Raw genomic sequence first — 19,470 nt, 5'->3', positions numbered from 1 at the left:
TAGAGTTTTAATTCCTTTTAATTGACAGTGTTTGCCTAGGGGTCTGTATTCATATGGAGGCTGAGAACTAAATTCAGTAAGAAAAAAGATGCAATCAATTACCAATATGGACCATGTGCATTGTACAGAGATACAACAATATGTGTGTCCTGTATCTGCTACTCTCACCTGGGTTCTCAAAGTAATGCTTTTGTGGTTATACACAGATTATAGCATAATTTTCTTCCAAGATTCTTTTTACTCTAAGATAATGTTATTAAAATATCTAAGGTACAAAATATTAAGTTTTAATGAGAATATTTATAAATCCCATATTTAAAGAATAAGAATATATCATAAATTGGGTATTCTTTTCCTGGACTCTGGTCTTGCTTCCTAATTTTATTTCAATTTTGGAAAAAGATGGAAATAGAAATAATACACTTATGCATTTTCCCAGTTGGTATCATGTTGAAACTACTAAATTCTGTTTCATAACCTTCATTTCCGTAACTGAAAACTTGATTTTTATTACACTTACAGTTTCAACATATTTCGTTTTGGCATCTTGGAAAAATAATTCCAAATAGTGTGGAAAGATAGAGAAACCAGAAAATTGAATTTTTAGAAGTTTAATGCTTGGATCGCCAACATAGTAATGATCTTACCTGCCAAAACACTTTCAAAACATAGCAAGGACACACCAATGAATCCATCTAGAAATATTTCTAAAATTTTATTTCTGAAATAGTAAGTGTGTGTGTGTGTGTGTGTGTGCATTTGCCACTGTTTTCTGTACATGATTGCCTAAATTGAAATTATACCTACTTAAAATATCAGCTAAACTAACTATCACCTCAGTCATTTTACCTGGCTCACAGTGTTTCTCATCTTCTCCATATTTACAGTCTTCATGGCCATCACATTTCCATTTTGCTGATATACACTGACCATTGGAACACTGGAACTGATCTTTGGAACAACTTGTCTCACAATTTCTCTGTCAAAATCACACAAGGCAGTTAACATAAGCTTTTTTTTTTTTGATATTTGCTACTTTTATTTCTTATTTTTTTTATAAACATATAATGTATAATGTATATTTTTATCCCCAGGGGTACAGGTCTGTGAATCACCAGGTTTACACACTTCACAGCACTCACGATAGCACATACCCTCCCCAATGTCCATAACCCCCTCCTCCTCTCCCGATGCCACCTCCCCCCAGCAACCCCCAGTTTGTTTTGCAAGATTAAGAGTCACTTATGGTTTGCCTCCCTCCCAATCCCATCTTGTTTCATTTATTCTTCTCCTATCCCCCTACCCCCCCATGTTGCATCTCCACGTCTTCATATCAGGGAGATCATATGATAGTTGTCTTTCTCCGATTGACTTATTTCACTAAGCATGATACCCTCTAGCTCCATGCACATTGTCGCAAATGGCAAGATTTCATTTCTTTTGATGGCTGCATAGTATTCCATTGTGTATATATACCACTTCTTCGTTATCCATTCATCTGTGGATGGACATCTAGGTTCTTTCTATAGTTTGGCTATTGTAGACATTGCTGCTATAAACATTCGGGTACACATGCCCCTTCAGATCACTGTGTTTGTACCTTAAGGGTAAATACCCAGTAGTGCAATTGCTGGGTCATAGGGTAGTTCTATTTTCAACATTTTGAGGAACCTCCATGTCGTTTTCCAGAGTGGTTGCACCAGCTTGCATTCCCACCAGCAGTGTAGGAGGGTTCCCCTTTCTCTGCATCCTCGTCAGCATCTGTTATTTCCTGACTTGTTAATTTTAGCCATTCTGACTGGTGTGAGGTGATATCTCATTGTGGTTTTGATTTGTATTTCCCTGATGCCGAGGGATGTGGAGCACTTTTTCATGTGTCTGTTGGCCATCTGGATGTCTTCTATGCAGAAATGTCTGTTCATGTCCTCTGCCCATTTCTTGATTGGATTGTTTGTTCTTTGGGTGTTGAGTTTGCTACGTTCCTTATAGATTTTGGATACTAGCCCTTTATCTGATATGTCATTTGCAAATATCTTCTCCCATTCTGTCAGTTGTCTTTTGGTTTTGTGAACTGTTTCCTTTGCTGTGCAAAAGCTTTTGATCTTGATGAAATCCCAATAGTTCATTTTTTGCCCTTGCTTCCCTTGCATTCGCCGATGTTCCTAGGAGGATGTTGCTGCGGCTAAGGTCGAAGAGGTTGCTGCCTGTGTTCTCCTCAAGGATTTTGATGGATTCCTTTCTCACATTGAGGTCCTTCATCCATTTGGAGTCTATTTTTGTGTGTGGTGTAAGGAAGTGGTCCGATTTCATTTTTCTGCATGTGGCTGCCCAATTTTCCCAGCACCATTTATTGAAGAGGCTGTCTTTTTTCCATTGGACATTCTTTCCTGCTTTGTCAAAGATTTGTTGACCATAGAGTTGAGGGTCTATTTCTGGGCTCTCTATTCTGTTCCATTGATCTATGTGTCTGTTTTTGTGCCAGTGCCATGTGTCTTGATGATGACAGCTTTGTAATAGAGCTTGAAGTCCGGAATTGTGATGCCACCAACTTTGGCTTTGTTTTTCAATATTCCTTTGGCTATTCGAGGTCTTTTCTGGTTCCATATAAATTTGAGGATTATTTGTTCCATTTCTTTGAAAAAAATGGATGGTATTTTGATAGGGATTGCATTGAATGTGTAGATTGCTTTAGGTAGCAAGACATTTTCACAATATTTATTCTTCCAATCCAGGAGCATGGAACATTTTTCCATTTCTTTGTGTCTTCCTCAATTTCTTTCATGAGTACGTTATAGTTTTCTGCATATAGATTCCTAGCCTCTTTGGTTAGGTTTATTCCTAGGTATCTTATAGTTTTGGGTGCAATTGTAAATGGGATTGACTCCTTAATTTCTCTTTCTTCTGTCTTGTTGTGTTGGTGTACAGAAATGCAACTGATTTCTGTGCATTGATTTTATATCTTGATACTCTACTGAATTCCTGTACAAGTTCTAGCAGTTTTGGAGTGGAGTCTTTTGGGTTTTCCACAGATAGTATCATAGCATCTGCGAAGAGTGATAGTTTGATTTCTTCTTTGCCGATTTGGATGCCTTTAATTTCTTTTTGTTGTCTGATTGCTGAGGCTAGGACTTCTAGTACTATGTTGAATAGCAGTGGTGATAATGGACATCCCTGCCGTGTTCCTGACCTTAACGGAAAAGCTTTCAGTTTTTCTCCATGGAGAATGATATTTGCGGTGGGTTTTTCATAGATGGCTTTGATAATATTGAGGTATGTGCCCTCTATCCCTACACTTTGAAGAGTTTTGATCAGGAAGGGATGCTGTACTTTGTCAAATGCTTTTTCAGCATCTATTGAGAGTATCATATGGTTCTTGTTCTTTCTTTTATTAATGTGTTCTATCACATTGATTGATTTGCGGATGTTGAACCAACCCTGCAGCCCTGGAATAAATCCCACTTGATCGTGGTGAATAATCCTTTTAATGTACTGTTGAATCCTATTGGCTAGTATTTTGGTGAGAATTTTTGCATCTGTGTTCATCAAGGATATTGGTCTGTAGTTCTCTTGTTTGATGGGATCCTTGTCTGGTATTGGGATCAAGGGGATGCTGGCCTCATAAAATGAGTTTGGAAGTTTTCCTTCCATTTCTATTTTTTGGAACAGTTTCAGGAGAATAGGAATTAGTTCTTCTTTAAATGTTTGGTAGAATTCCCCTGGGAAGCCATCTGGCCCTGGGATTTTGTTTGTTTGGAGATTTTTGATGACTGTTTCAATCTCCTTACTGGTTATGGGCCTGTTCAAGTTTTTTATTTCTTCCTGGCTCAGTTGTGGTAGTTTATATGTCTCTAGGAATGCATCCATTTCTTCCAGATTGTCAAATTTGTTGGCGCAGAGTTGCTCATAGTATGTTCTTATAATTGTCTGTATTACTTTGGTGTTAATTGTGATCTCTCCTCTTTCATTCATGATTTTATTTATTTGGGTGCTTTCTCTTTTCTTTTTGATAAGTGTGACCAGGGGTTTATCAATCTTATTGAGTCTTTCAAAGAACAAGCTCCTAGTTTCATTGATTTTTTCTATTGTTTTTTGGTTTCTATTTCATTGATTTCTGCTCTGATCTTTATGATTTCTCTTCTGCTGGGTTTGGGGTTTCTTTGTTGTTCTTTCTCTAGATCCTTTAGGTGTAGTGTTAGGTTGTGTACTTGAGACCTTTCTTGTTTCTTGAGAAAGGCTTGTACCGCTATATATTTTCCTCTCAGGGCTGCCTTTGTTGTGTCCCACAGATTTTTGAACTGTTGTGTTTTCATTATCATTTGTTTCCATGAATTTTTTCAATTCTTCTTTAATTTCCTGGTTGACCCATTCATTCTTTAGAAGGATGCTGTTTAGTCTCCATGTATTTGGGCTCTTTCCAGCTTTCCTCTTGTGATTGAGTTCTAGCTTCAGTGCGTTGTGGTCTGAAAATATGCAGGGAATGATCCTAATCTTTTTTTTAAAGATTTTTTTTTATTTTTTATTTGTCAGAGCGAGAGAGAGAGAGAGAGGGATCACAGGCAGACAGAGTGGCAGGCAGAGTCAGAGGGAGAAGCAGGCTCCCCGCTGAGCAAGGAGCCCGATGTGGGACTCGATCCCAGGACGCTGGGATCATGACCTGAGCCGAAGGCAGCTGCTTAACCAACTGAGCCACCCAGGCGTCCCACCTAATCTTTTGATACCTGTTGAGACCTGATTTGTGACCCAGGATGTGATCTATTCTGGAGAATGTTCCATGTGCACTAGAGAAGAATATGTATTCTGTTGCTTTGGGATGTAATGTTCTGAAGATATCTGTGATGTCCATCAGGTCCAGTGTGTCATTTAAGGCCTTTAGTTCCCTGTTGATCTTTTGCTTGGATGATCTGTCCATTTCAGTGAGGGGAGTGTTCAAGTCCCCTACTATTATTGTATTATTATTGATGTGTTTCTTTGATCTTGTTATTAATTAGTTGATATATTTGGCTGCTCCCACGTTAGGGGCATAGATATTTAAAACTGTTAGATCTTCTTGTTGGACAGACCCTTTGAGTAGGATATAGTGTCCTTCCTCATCTCTTATTATAGTCTTTGGCTTAAGATCTAATTGATCTGATATAAGGCTTGCCACCCCAGCTTTCTTCTGATGCCCATTAGCATGTTAAATTGTTTCCACCTCCTCACTTTAAATCTGGATGTGTCATCACATCTAAAATGAGTTTTTGTAGACAACATATTGATGGGTTTGTTTTTTATCCATTCTGATACCCTGTGTCTTTTGATTGGGGCATTTAGGCCATTAACATTCAGGGTAACTATTGAGAGATGTGAATTTAGTGCCATTATATTGCCTCTAAGGTGACTGTTACTGTATATTGTCTCTGTACCTTTCTGATCTACTACTTTTAGTCTCTCTCTTTGCTTAGAGGACCCCTTTCAATATTTCCTGTAGTGCTGGTTTGGTGTTTGCAAATTCTTTCAGTTTTTGTTTGTCCTGGAAGCTTTTTATCTCTCCTTCTATTTTCAATGATAGCCTAGCTGGATAGAGTATTCTTGGCTGCATGTTATTCTCATTTAGTGCTCTGAATATATCATGCCATTTCTTTCTGGCCTGCCAGGTCTCTGTGGATAAGTCTGGTGTGAATCTAATATTTTTACCATTGTATGTTACAGACTTCTTTTCCCGGGCTGCTTTCAGGATTTTCTCTTTGTCACTAAGACTTGTAAATTTTACTATTAGGTGATGGGGTGTGGGCCTATTCTTGTTGATTTTGAGGGAGGTTCTCTGCAACTCCTGGATTTTGATGCTTGTTCCCTTTGCCACATTAGGGAAATTCTCTCCAATAATTCCCTCCAATAGACCTTCTGCTCCCCTCTCTCTTTCTTCTTCTTCTGGAATCCCAATTATTCTAATTTTGTTTCGTCTTATGGTGTCACTTATCCTTCAAATTCTCCCCTCGTGGTCCAGTAGCTGTTTGTCCCTCTTTTGCTCAGCTCCTTTATTCTCTGTCATTTGGTCTTCTATATCACTAATTCTTTCTTCTGCCTCATTTATCCTAGCAGTGAGAGCCTCCATTTTTGATTGCACCTCATTAATAGCTTTTTTGATTTCAACTTGGTTAGATTTTAGTTGTTTAATTTCTTCAGAAAGGGCTTTTATATCTCCAGAGAGGGTTTCTCTAATATCTTCCATGCCTTTTTCGAGCCCAGCTAGAACCTTCAGAATCATCATTCTGAACTCTAGATCTGACATATTACCAATGTCTGTTTTGATTAGGTCCCTAGCCTTTGGTACTGTCTCTTGTTCTTTTGTTTGTGGTGATGTTTTCTGCCTTGTCATTTTGTCCAGATAAGAGGATATGAAGGATCAAATAAAATACTAAAAGGGTGGCAAAGACCCCAGAAAAATGCGCTGTAACCAAATCAGAAGCACCCCAAATTGTGGGGGGGAGAAAGGGGATAAAAAGAGGTTCAGAAAAAGAAAAAGAAAGAAAAAAATTTAGAAAATAAAACAAATAAAGAAAAAAATATAAAAAAGAAAGAAAAATATATATTTTAGATAAACTAGTCAAAAAACATTAAAAAAGAAAACGGTAAAAGTTTTTAAAAATTTAGCAGAAGAAGAAAACAGAAAGAAAAACAAATTGAAATAAAAATTTGAATTAACCGCCAAACTAAAGAATCATGGGGAGAAAGCCATGAGTTCCGTGCTTTGCTTTCTCCTCCTCTGGAATTCCGCTGCTGTCCTAGGTATTGAACCTGCTTTCCTTGATAGATGAACTTCGTCCTGGCTGGATATTTTGTTGATCTTCTGGGGGAGGGGCCTGTCGTAGTGACTCTCAACTGTCTTTACCCGAGGTGGAATTGCACCTCCCTTACTGGGGTCCGGACTAAGTAATCGGTTCGGGTTCGCTTTTGGGAGCTTCTGTTCCCTGAACGCTTTCCGTAGAGTTCCGGAGAATGGGAATGAAAATGGCGGCCTCCCAGTCTCTGGCCCGGAGGAGCCACGAGCCCAGGGCCCCACTCCTCAGTGCGCCCCCAAAGAACAGCACCCAATCACTCCCGTATCCCCAGCCTCCAGCTGCGCTCTGAGCTCACCCAGCCTGCAATCGGTTCAAGGTAACCTTGAGCTGAGAGTTCAGTCCTCGGCTTTGTCTCTGTAGCTGGCTTCTCCATTCTAATACCTGCGAGCTCTGCGACACTCCGACACCCCCGATCCTTCTGTGACCCTGCGGGACCTGGGGCCACGCTGACCCTGCGTGGGCTTCACTCCAGTTTAGCCTCTGGAGCAATGTCCCTCAGTGTAACAGACTTTTAAAAGTCCTGATTTTGTGCTCCATTGCTCTGCAGCTTGTCGGGAGCCGGCCCCTCCCCCCGTGGTCTATCTTCCTGTCGTTTTGGATTCACTTCTCTGCCAGTCCTACCTTTCAGAAAGTGGTTGATTTTCTGTTTCTAGAATTGCTGTTCTTCTTCTCTTCGATTTCCCGTTGGATTTGTAGATGTTTGCAATGTTTAGATAAGCTATCTAGCTGATCTCCTGCTACCCGATGTAGTCTCAGCCTGCTACTTCTCCACCATCTTGACTCCTCCAAGCTTTTATTTTTTATTTTTATTTGTTTGAGGAGCAGCGAAGCAATGTTTATTGGGTGATAGTACAAAGCTCCCAAAGAGGAAGGGGACCCAAGAGGGTTGCTGTTGGAGTTTCTAAGTCTAGGTTGGTTTGTTTGTTTGCTTTTTAAATTAACATGTAATGTATAATTTGTTTCAGGGGTACAGGTCTATGAATGATCAGTCTTACACAACTCATAGCACTCACCATAGCACATACCCTCCCCAATGTCCATACTCCAGACACCCTAACCCTCCCTGCCCTCTTCCCACAGAAGCCCTCAGTTTGTTCCTGAGATTAAAAGCATATAACATAAGCTTTTCGACAAACATATACAAGCCCGAAAGACAGCTAGAAACCTTATGAACAGAAACCTAGAAGTGTAGAAACCATGACTAGCACATACAAGAAGCTCAGATGGTCATTTAAGTCCATGGTTGTATATAACAAAAGAATAACAATTTTCTATTTTCATTGTCTTTGCGAGTCATAATAAAACAGAAAAATGAGAAAAGAACTAGATCCCATAGTTCTATCATATCAATTGCTCTGAGGAGATCATTTTCCAATAGACAGTTATGGGATAATTTAATTTTAAGATAATTATAGGTGACAATTAAGATTGTGGGGGGAAATTAAGTATTAAAAAATTATTTCTAAGCAAGTACATTCAGTTCATTGCAAATGGAATGACAGGATGAATGTGAAGCAAAGAACGCAAAGGCAAATCTGTTTTGTGTTAGCAGAACTTCCCCACATGTCCTTCCTTTCTCCTTCCCATGCCTTTTCCTCGCTACCTGTCCCTTCACAGATCAGTTGTTGTTTATAATCCTTACTGATCTTCCAACATTTGTTGTTAAAGAACTGTGAAATGAACTGTCACAATTGTCACTTCTACTAGCTGCATACAGATTTTATTTGGAATTCAAACAAGACAGTAGTAGATATATTTTTGGGTACCTTTCTTTTTTTTTTTCATTTTATTTTATTTTATTTCTTTTCAGTGTTCCAAAATTCATTGTTTATGCACCATACCCAGTGCTCCACGCAATACATGCCCTCCATAATACCCATCACAACTGTAGAAAACAAGGAATATAAATTAAAATTACATGAAATTCAGTTCCAGTAGAAAAGGGATCATGTCTGTATGGATAGGGATCATGTGTGTTTGTGAACCAAATATCTAATACTGTGCCATGATTTAAAGAACTGCTTAGAAAGTATTTGTAGAATTGATGATTGTCTCAGCACTAAAGGAATTTAAGTAAAATAGTTCTATAACAAATGGCACTGGTATATCTGTTTTGTCAACAATATAGAAGATTGCGCTTCCAGATACTTTTTCTATCAGAAGACTTCAATCTAAAATAAATTACAGTATTGTTGATGAGTGTGTGTGTCTATATTTTCAGGTTATTTAATTATCATTTTAGATTCTTAAAAGCATACAGAAAGAAATAGAATAATGAACCTCATGGGCCCATCATTTAACAATGATCAACACTTCACTATTCATGTTTCATATATCCTCCTCCACCACATTTATTTATAGTCTGGATTACTTAACACAATAACGATAATATTAGAACATTAATAATATCACAAAATTTGCAAAAATTCTTTAGTATAAAGTCATTCCCAATCAATATCCAAAATATTCTCATTTTTAAAACTATATTAAGATACTATTTGGTAGAATAAAGTTCTAAAAGAAGTTTACACTTTGAATGTGGCCTGAGTTTCTTTAAATGAATGACTATCTCCCATTCTCCTAGGTTTTTTGTTTGTTCGTTTGTTTGTTTGTTTGTTTGAATGCCATTTACTACTTGAAGACACTAGGTTATTTGTTCTGTTGAATGCTTCCGGTTCTGAATTTGGCTGATTGAATCCTAAAAAAGATAGTTTTGTGACATCTAAAGTGACTAATGAGATTTTTGTTTTTTAAAAGTAATATTATAAACACATGTATTTTTATACATGTATTGTATTTCTATCCATCACAGTCACTTTTTTTTTTCTGATATTCAAGTTGTCCCATTGATTAGCAGAAAATCCCTTCAATTAGCTCCTATGTATTCTGGACGTTATAGTAATAGTCTTGTTCTGGCTTAACAAGATGTTAGTGGCTCATTTTGTCAATTTCCTTTTTCAGATGTAGAACTGGACATTTCTCAAAGGAGTTTTGTCTCCTTTAATTGGAAAATGGTATTTAGAGGCCACTATGTGAATGTTAGGGTCAATCTATAAAGCTGAGATATCATCAGTTTAGCTAGGAATTATATATTTTTAGAAAGAGTACGATATATCAAAATCTCTTACTGATACTTGTGAATTTAATATTACAGAATTTTTATTTACTTTTTTTTCCTACATTGGTATCTCCTTTCTTTTACTTAAAATTCTGAGTGTGAATAATATGAAAACAACTAAGCACTCGATCTATCCTATTCTCAATATATGCAAGCTTCAAATTAACAAAACCAATATTATTACCAAATATATGAATACAGTTTAATATTCATTTGCATTTTTTGTCCACACAATGCAATATACTTCATGCAGAGGCTATATACTGTACTTTAAAGTCACTTTAAATAATTCTTTTCTGCTATTAATGTGATACACAATGACATTGATCCAAGATATTATTATTGTTTAGCTGGATATGAACAAGCTAATTACATTATCAATTAACATCCTTATAAAACCTCACAATTTTATCTTTTGTTTCTAAGATGAGAGTATCCTGTGTATAATTGGCTTTCTAGCCATTTGTTCTGCTCACTTTTTTTTTTTTTTAAGATTTTATTTATTTATTTGACAGAGATCACAAGTAGGCAGAGAGGCAGGGAGAAAGAAGAAAGCAGACACTCTGCTGAGCAGAGAGCCCAACACTGAGCTCAATCCCAGGACCCTGGGATCAGGACCTGAGCCGAAGGCAGAGGCTTAATCCACTGAACCAACCCCCCTGTTCAGTTCACTGTTTTGTTTGCTTCTTTGTTTGTCAATGTAACCTGGCATTCTAAACCTTAAAAAGAAAAGAGGAATCAACTGCCTGTAGTGTTAGACACTTCATTACTTACAGACTATACTAAATGGCTGTAAACATAGAGGAAGACCACCTTTAAGACTGGGTGCGGTGCATAAACAATGAATCTTGGGACACTGAAAAAATAAAGTTAAATTAAAAAAATTAAAAACAAAATTAAAAATAAAAGAAAGTAATTTAGATTCCCTAGGGGCATTATCATGCAAATGTCTGAGTAATAGAGTACTAGTCAGCCATCAAGCAACTACATAACTTCCATTAATTTAGGGCATGAGATAAATGGTGTTAATAAGAATATCTAATCTACTTTCATTTGAATTAATATTTTGAAAAAGAAGGTTTTCAGTCTGTTTACGTACCTTGGGATATCTAGTGAATATCATGGAAGATGAAATCATAAGCCTTAAGCAGTATATCCTTACCTCTTGAGGTTTCAGGGATTACACAGGGTGGGTGAAACAAACTTCCATGGTATGTATGAGTTTATGTGAAAAGTGTTTCATTGGCTAACATTCAAAATAATTCTTGAATAAAAGGATACTAAGTAAATATGTAGCTGGGCAATGTAAGAGTTTAGCTCCCCTATGAATTTTTTTTTTTAATTTTGTTTTGACTTGTTTGTGAATAGCCCCATGAATATAAGTGGTATTTTTCAATTTCTCCCAAGAGACCTTTGCAACCCCCAAGATTTAGGTTTTCTGGCCTTTAGGTGAGAAGTTAAAAACATTTGTTTCCAAAATGTAGGCTCCTGAATGTGACTGGGGACTTTTCCAACACAGTGTGAGAATGGAGAAGTGTCCAATCTTAATAAGGATACCTGAAGACTGGGGAAGAACCAGTCTGCGTGGGTTCTATAAATAGTAGAGACTTACAATGTCTACCAAAGACGCAGAAAATCAGTTGAATGAGTAAGGAAGTTTGACCTGAAACACAGAAACCTCTAGAATAGCAGAGAACATTCTCTCTAGGCAAACACAGAGTCAATGGGATGACCTTCATGAGGGGAAGGTTCATATGTGAGAACTTCCAGAGCAGCAGAGCTCTCAAAATTCATTGTACCCTAGAACGAAACATTGTGGCCACTGAGGACCAGACACTTCATTTTTCCTTTATCTCTGAGTGGGACTGATTTCACCAGCTCTGTGTTCCTGATATTAATATGGAAAATCATTAACCAAAAAAATCATGAATAGTGACTATTACTGGACTTTTCTCTATTTGAAAGTAAAGGATTACAATTCACTTTAGATTTGATTGATAAAAAAGATATTAAGTGTGCATCATATACTTTAAAAAAAAAAGATTTATGGACTAATTAACAGCTGAGACACAAATATATAGAGGCATAAATAATAAATTATGTGAAACATTGTAAGTGTTAACACAGTCTAAGTTTCTAGAATCATCCAGAAATATTCCAAAGTTTTTCACATAGACCTTATTATAAATGGGTTGTGATTCATCATCTAAGCAAAGCTGAACCTGTGGTTTCATGAAAATTGATGACCCACATCGAAGTCTATAAGGGTGTATCTATTGAGGAAAGAGATTGGGGAGAAGAAACTGTTTAAAATTCATAAAAATATTAGTCTTGACTATAAATATTGCAGCAAATATGAACAAATTCACAGATGGCAAAGGCACCAGCTACAGGGAATACAGTTTCCAAACATCTTATTCCCAATCCAGCCATTCACCACTTGAGGTAAAACAGATTATAAAATTAACTGTCAATAGCAGCACAAGAGCTATTCCCTGCGCTGGTGTGTGCCACACAGCACGTAGATATAATACTACTTATCTCATTGTGTCAGGAGTAAAGTGCATTTCAGAACTGTCCACATCACACCTCACTGGATTGAATAATAATAATTATAAATGTGACTCTAAAGAACTTTCTTTTTTGTTTGTCTTGGCAAAGTGGCTTACCTCGTCAGAGCCATCTGCACAGTCAAAATCTCCATCACACCAGAACCTTGAAGAAACGCAGTCCCCATTGGCACAGAGAAAATCTTTCAGTGTGCAGGTCTGCGGCTCTGGGGACACAAAAAAATTCACAGGTTTATTCTATTATATGCAACTGCATTCTAAATTTATATGACATATAGTATGAGGTAGCATTAAGAAAAAAGAGGTTAGGGGCGCCTGGGTGGCTCAGCGGTTAAAGCCTCTGCTTTCGGCTCATGTCATGATCCTGGGATCAAGCCCCGCATCGGGCTCTCTGCTTAGTGGGGAGCCTGCTTCCTCCTCTCTCTGTCTCTCTGCCTGCCTATCTGCCTACTTGTAATCTCTATCTGTCAAATAAATAAATCTTAAAAAAAAAAAAGAGGTTAGCCAAGCAGAACCAATAAATTGTTTGGAAAAAAGTGTTTCATGAAGCATCTTTGGGACATAATATAATGATTTTTTCACAATTTTTTTAAAGTCATGAATAGAAAGTGGTATTTCAGAAAAAAAAATTATAAAAGACAACAGATAGTCCACTGTTTAGTAAAAATGTAACATCAAAGTAAAATGAAAGACATACTCTCAATAAATGCTGAAAAAGCATTTGACAAAGTTCAGCATCCCTTCCTGATCAAAACTCTTCAAAGTGTAGGGATAGAGGGCACATACCTCAATATTATCAAAGCCATCTATGAAAAACTCACCGCAAATATCATTCTCCATGGAGAAAAACTGAAAGCTTTTCCGTTAAGGTCAGGAACACGGCAGGGATGTCCATTATCACCACTGCTATTCAACATAGTACTAGAAGTCCTAGCCTCAGCAATCAGACAACAAAAAGAAATTAAAGGCATCCAAATCGGCAAAGAAGAAATCAAACTATCACTCTTCGCAGATGCTATGATACTATCTGTGGAAAACCCAAAAGACTCCACTCCAAAACTGCTAGAACTTGTACAGGAATTCAGTAGAGTATCAAGATATAAAATCAATGCACAGAAATCAGTTGCATTTCTGTACACCAACACAACAAGACAGAAGAAAGAGAAATTAAGGAGTCAATCCCATTTACAATTGCACCCAAAACTATAAGATACCTAGGAATAAACCTAACCAAAGAGGCTAGGAATCTATATGCAGAAAACTATAACGTACTCATGAAAGAAATTGAGGAAGACACAAAGAAATGGAAAAATGTTCCATGCTCCTGGATTGGAAGAATAAATATTGTGAAAATGTCTTGCTACCTAAAGCAATCTACACATTCAATGCAATCCCTATCAAAATACCATCCATTTTTTTCAAAGAAATGGAACAAATAATCCTCAAATCTATATGGAACCAGAAAAGACCTCGAATAGCCAAAGGAATATTGAAAAACAAAGCCAAAGTTGGTGGCATCACAATTCCGGACTTCAAGCTCTATTACAAAGCTGTCATCATCAAGACAGCATGGCACTGGCACAAAAACAGACACATAGATCAATGGAACAGAATAGAGAGCCCAGAAATAGACCCTCAACTCTATGGTCAACAAATCTTTGACAAAGCAGGAAAGAATGTCCAATGGAAAAAAGACAGCCTCTTCAATAAATGGTGCTGGGAAAATTGGGCAGCCACATGCAGAAAAATGAAATTGGACCACTTCCTTACACCACACACGAAAATAGACTCCAAATGGATGAAGGACCTCAATGTGAGAAAGGAATCCATCAAAATACTTGAGGAGAACACAGGCAGCAACCTCTTTGACCTTAGCCACAGCAACATCCTCCCAGGAACATCGGCAAAGGCAAGGGAAGCAAGGGCAAAAACGAACTATTGGGATTTCATCAAGATCAAACGCTTTTGCACAGCAAAGGAAACAGTTCACAAAACCAAAAGACAACTGACAGAATGGGAGAAGATATTTGCAAATGACATACCAGATAAAGGTCTAGTATCCAAAATCTATAAGGCACTTAGCAAACTCAACACCCAAAGAACAAACAATCCAATCAAGAAATGGGCAGAGGACATGAACAGACATTTCTGCAAAGAAGACATCCAGATGGCCAACAGACACATGAAAAAGTGCTCCACATCCCTTGGCATCAGGAAATTCAAATCAAAACCACAATGAGATATCACCTCACACCACTCAGAATGGCTAAAATTAACAAGTCAGGAAATGACAGATGCTGGCGAGGATGTGGAGAAAGGGGAACCCTCCTCCACTGTTGGTGGGAATGCAAGCTGGTGCAACCACTCTGGAAAACAGCATGGAGGTTCCTCAAAATGTTGAAAATAGAACTACCCTGTGACCCAGCAATTGCACTACTGGGTATTTACCCTAAAGATACAAACACAGTGATCTGAAGGGGCACATGTACCCGAATGTTTATAGCAGCAATGTCTACAATAGCCAAACTATAGAAAGAACCTAGATGTCCATCAACAGATGAATGGATAAAGAAGAAGTGGTATATATACACAATGGAATACTATGCAGCCATCAAAAAAAATGAAATCTTGCCATTTGCGATGACGTGGATGGAACTAGAGGGTATCATGCTTAGTGAAATAAGTCAATTGGAGAAAGACAACTATCATATGATCTCCCTGATATGAGGACATGGATACGCAACATGGGGGGTTAGGGGGATAGGAGAAGAATAAATGAAACAAGATGCGATTGGGAGGGAGACAAACCATAAATGACTCTTAATCTCACAAAACAAACTGGGGGTTGCTGGGGGGAGGTGGGGTTGGGAGAGGGGGAGGGGGTTATGGACATTGGGGAGGGTATATGCTATCGTGAGTGCTGTGAAGTATGTAAACCTGGCGATTCACAGACCTGTACCCCTGGGGATAAAAATACATTATATGTTTATAAAAAAAAAAAAAAAATTGGAAGGGGAGGTGAACCATAAGAGACTATGGACTCTGAAAAACAACCCGAGTGTTTTGAAGGGGTGGGGGTGGGAGGTTGGGGAACCAGGTGGTGGGTAATAGGGAGGGCACGTATTGCATGGAGCACTGGGTGTTGTGCAAAAACAATGAATACTGTTATGCTGAAAAAAAAAATTATAAAAAAAAAGTAAAATGAAAGACATAGAAATCTACATATTACATAATAACAAATCTTTTTCAGCTGTTGGAATCCTGTCATTTTTATGTATTTAAGTAAGTAAGACGTTTTGTGACCCTGTACTCATGGGGCTATTTACTAATTGAGTAGTAAGTCCAGCCTTTGACTCCTGACTTCTATTTTGCATTCTAATGACTTTTAATTCGTCAATTTTGTCTCCAGAAAATCTCGAGCTCATTAAAAAAAGAAGGGTACATGGGGATATTTTTGGACATATCTGTGTGGGTAAGAGTGGAAGGGACAGGAGGAGGCTCTCTTTTTAATAATTGCCTCTTTGTTTATGCAATGTTTTGCGGATGTTCTGTATCAATTACCTGCCATTTTAGATAATTTGCCAGTTATTGATTTAATTATGATCCATCATCTTCCACACAGGATATAAACCAAAGAGTATGACTTGCTACTTGGCTTACCTCTGATATGGAGTATGTTTCCTCTGAACAATGAAATAGGATTTTAGGAATTTTTCCCTGTGGGTAATCGATATGACCGCTAGAGATCATCTCTTGTTTAGTTCTTGTTCTCTAAATAGAACTGATATCTGGCATGAGGGAAGATCCCTTTTTGTTTTCTCTACTCATTAACTCTATTTACAGCTGTCTCACAAACACTAATCCTTTTACTCAAGTGAAGTAGGAATAACAGACATTTAATTTAAGGAGTATCCATATGAAGCCTAATTTTCTGCATAAAGATTGTGGCTCTTTCAGCCTGCTTTTGAATATTGCTCTACACAATCACTCAGTTTCTAGCTGTCAGGTAATGGCATCAATGTTTGGTATCATGAAGGCTCTTCTATTTCCATAGAAAAATCCCTTCTGAGATGAGTGTAATATGGAAAGTGTAATATGTATCAGCATTTTGTTCTGCTTTGGGACTTACTTTCGTCTACAGTGTGAATTTCAGTCTATGAGTAAGACAAAATGTTATTCAGTGGGATGAGAAAAAGCCACTTAACAGGAGGATCCTCCTCATTTCTCTGCATTCCTTTGTTTAGTGAGCATGACAACTACAGTTTCTCCTTTTGTCTTTGCATTATATGTACTTACACCACATTTTAATCTTAAAAAACAATGGTCCTAATACTAATATCACTACTTAAGAATAATAATTTCTACCAACTAGTGATTGCTTATTTGTTGTTAAGCACTAGGTGAAGTTAATACTAAGCACAGGAATTAACTCAACAATTAATCCTAACAACTGTATGAGGTAGGTACTATTATAGGACGCTTTCATCAATGAGTAAACTGAGGCACAGAGAGGAAAAAGAACTTTCTCCCAATCACCCTGATGGCAGAAGAGCTAGTATTGAACTTGAACCTACACAATCTGATATTAGGGCCTGTACTCTTTACTACTAGGCCATACCATTGTCCTCCATACTACTTAGGAAATAAGGTGTTCCCATATTACAGAGATAACAATAAAGCCCAGAGATCAAGTTACTTGTTGAAGAATGGCTAGCAATGTCTAGTTCCTTTAAAAATAAAAATTACAAAATTAAAAAATTTCTCTTATTATTCCTCCATACTGAATCCATTTCACCCTCCTGTTTGCAGACATGCAGTTTTCTTCTTAGGGAAAACAAATTATAGTGAAATTAATAAATTAATTAATAAAGAAGTGCTTAATCCATTTAATAGTGGTAAATAACAATCAAAATGATTTTCATTAAAGAATTAGAGAGTATTTTTAAACACATTGTATTTAAATGTTTATAAGTAACAGCAGTAGAAATACCGAATTTCATAGAGTTGGAGGTATCTGGATGGGATTTTTTTTTTCCTTTAATATTTTAACTTGACTTTATCTTAATGTGTGTTCATTAAAGTGTGTTCATCATACGCCAAACAACAATGACTTCACAAACTTTGACACACTTTGCTATAGGAGGGGTTGAAGGTTGTTGATCTAAGATGATAACAAGTTATGTTATAAAATATTTCAAAGCATTTGACCAATAATTCCACAGAACGGTTGTTCTATAGAGACTTTGTTAACATCATTAATTATTCTAATATGAGCACAGAGGTATGGAGTGATTTGTTGAAATGCTGTAAGTTTCTAGCATGCTTTTAAGAATGCCAGCAAAACCACTTCTGAATAATAATCATCAGTTATTTATGCATAAGTGTCATCAAGGAATGGGATAGCTATAGCTAGTCTGTTTTTAACTCTCATCTATATGCCTCAGAATCTTTTGCCACTGGGTGTCTCAAAAGGAAACTCTCTCTTGAGGAAAAGGTAATTTAGTTATGAAAGAAGGTTCTGAGGGATTATATTCTCTTATGGTTTCTTACCTTTGTTCTTTTTCGGATAAAGTATAAGACCAATTTTAGATCTTGGAATGATAGTTAGCATTTTTCTTGTTAAAAACAAAATTAGCAAAATGATTTTATCTGGAAGATAACCCATTTGGAAAGAAAACTTGAGTGTGAAAATTTCCCCAGTATTTCCAAAATGTGTTTCTCACATTAAGTTTCTCTGATACTACCTATGTCCCCAGATCTAAAGTTAGATAGGGAACCTCATGCATGAATAATTCACCAGGTTTCCATAAATCTTACCTAAACATGCCAAATTAACAAAAAGAAGCCTTTGCAGGACATCTTTTGGAAGGTCGATCTGGATTCTATAGTAAGGAAAAGTCACTTCCCTCAATACTAAAGGAGGCAAAAACATACAGGCTCAGAACTGAAAAGAGCTTTGGAAGCCATCTTGCACAAAATTGAAGAAACTAAGTTTAGAAAATAAAAGTGACTTTCAAAGCCACAGTGTTAGTGGCAGAGCAGAAAGTCTTTCAGACTTCAATTTCTCTGCTGAGTATATTATCATAAACCCTTGGTGATAAGTTCAAAAGTTATATGAATGTGGGTGTAAGCATCTGAGGAGAATTTTTAGAATACAATTAGTATAACTGACATGCTATACAAATAATCTTCTGATATAAATTCAGTGTGAAAGTACTAGAAATTCAAATAAGGCAGACACAGCATGTCTCTCTACAAAAACCTTAATCTGGTTGATCAAGTTTTTTGGTGCTTTTAAATCTATTGGATTGTTAGTTACTTCTTAATAATGCAAAGATGTAAAATAATTTATTTTGCACATCGATTAGTTAGAGGACATACCTGCCATATATATTGTATTTGTTGCTGATAAAGATAGTATAAATGATAGATTCGTCAGATATTTCCAAACCTTTGATACAGATGACAAAATAACTTCAAAAATAAAAAAAAAAATTTCTTGTTTTTAAGAGGTTAAATCATTGTTGGAGCACAGTGTCCCTGCTGAACACTTAACAAGGGAAATCATCAGCAGACGATGAAAAAATGACAATGGACTAATTATCCCATATAAAATAAAAAAGTAGAAAGCATAATGGATTTAAAACATCATTGTAGTTAATTGCTCCACTATGATTCAGATTCTTCCAATATCTATGCCTGGAGTATTTCCAACACAATTTAAAGAATAAACTCATTATATCAGATTCATAAACAAGTAAGTCCAAAAGTGATTTTAACAATACATTGCTAATATTATAAATGTGTCAGGCCCTGTGCTGGACCCTGAGAAATATCCCTGCTCCCTACACTATTTCCAGATATTTAAATAGGAACTAAGATACATGCAAAAAAGAAACGAGTGGTATAATGGAATGCAGGGGAGTGGTTGGTTGACAGAATATGGTCAAATTAAAAAAAAAGA

General features: G+C 36.9%; 1 protein-coding gene across 1 annotated transcript in view; it reads right to left on the bottom strand.

The window, feature by feature from the left end:
* The window catches only part of LRP1B (LDL receptor related protein 1B), a 2,013,404-nt gene that overhangs the window by 137,161 nt on the left and 1,856,773 nt on the right, over positions 1–19,470 (bottom strand). Inside the window, exons 68-69 of the mRNA XM_046019480.1 lie at positions 12,606–12,712; positions 850–979 (exon numbers count right to left, since the gene is read on the bottom strand). Coding sequence (XP_045875436.1) covers positions 850–979; positions 12,606–12,712 — 237 coding nt within the window. The remainder of the gene's footprint in view (positions 1–849; positions 980–12,605; positions 12,713–19,470) is intronic.

Source organism: Meles meles, chromosome 9 (genome assembly GCF_922984935.1).
Source record: "Meles meles chromosome 9, mMelMel3.1 paternal haplotype, whole genome shotgun sequence".
In the NCBI taxonomy this organism is placed as follows: domain Eukaryota; kingdom Metazoa; phylum Chordata; class Mammalia; order Carnivora; family Mustelidae; genus Meles; species Meles meles.
Note: the sequence above shows the minus strand (reverse complement) of the source record. Positions and strands in the feature narration are given on the sequence as shown.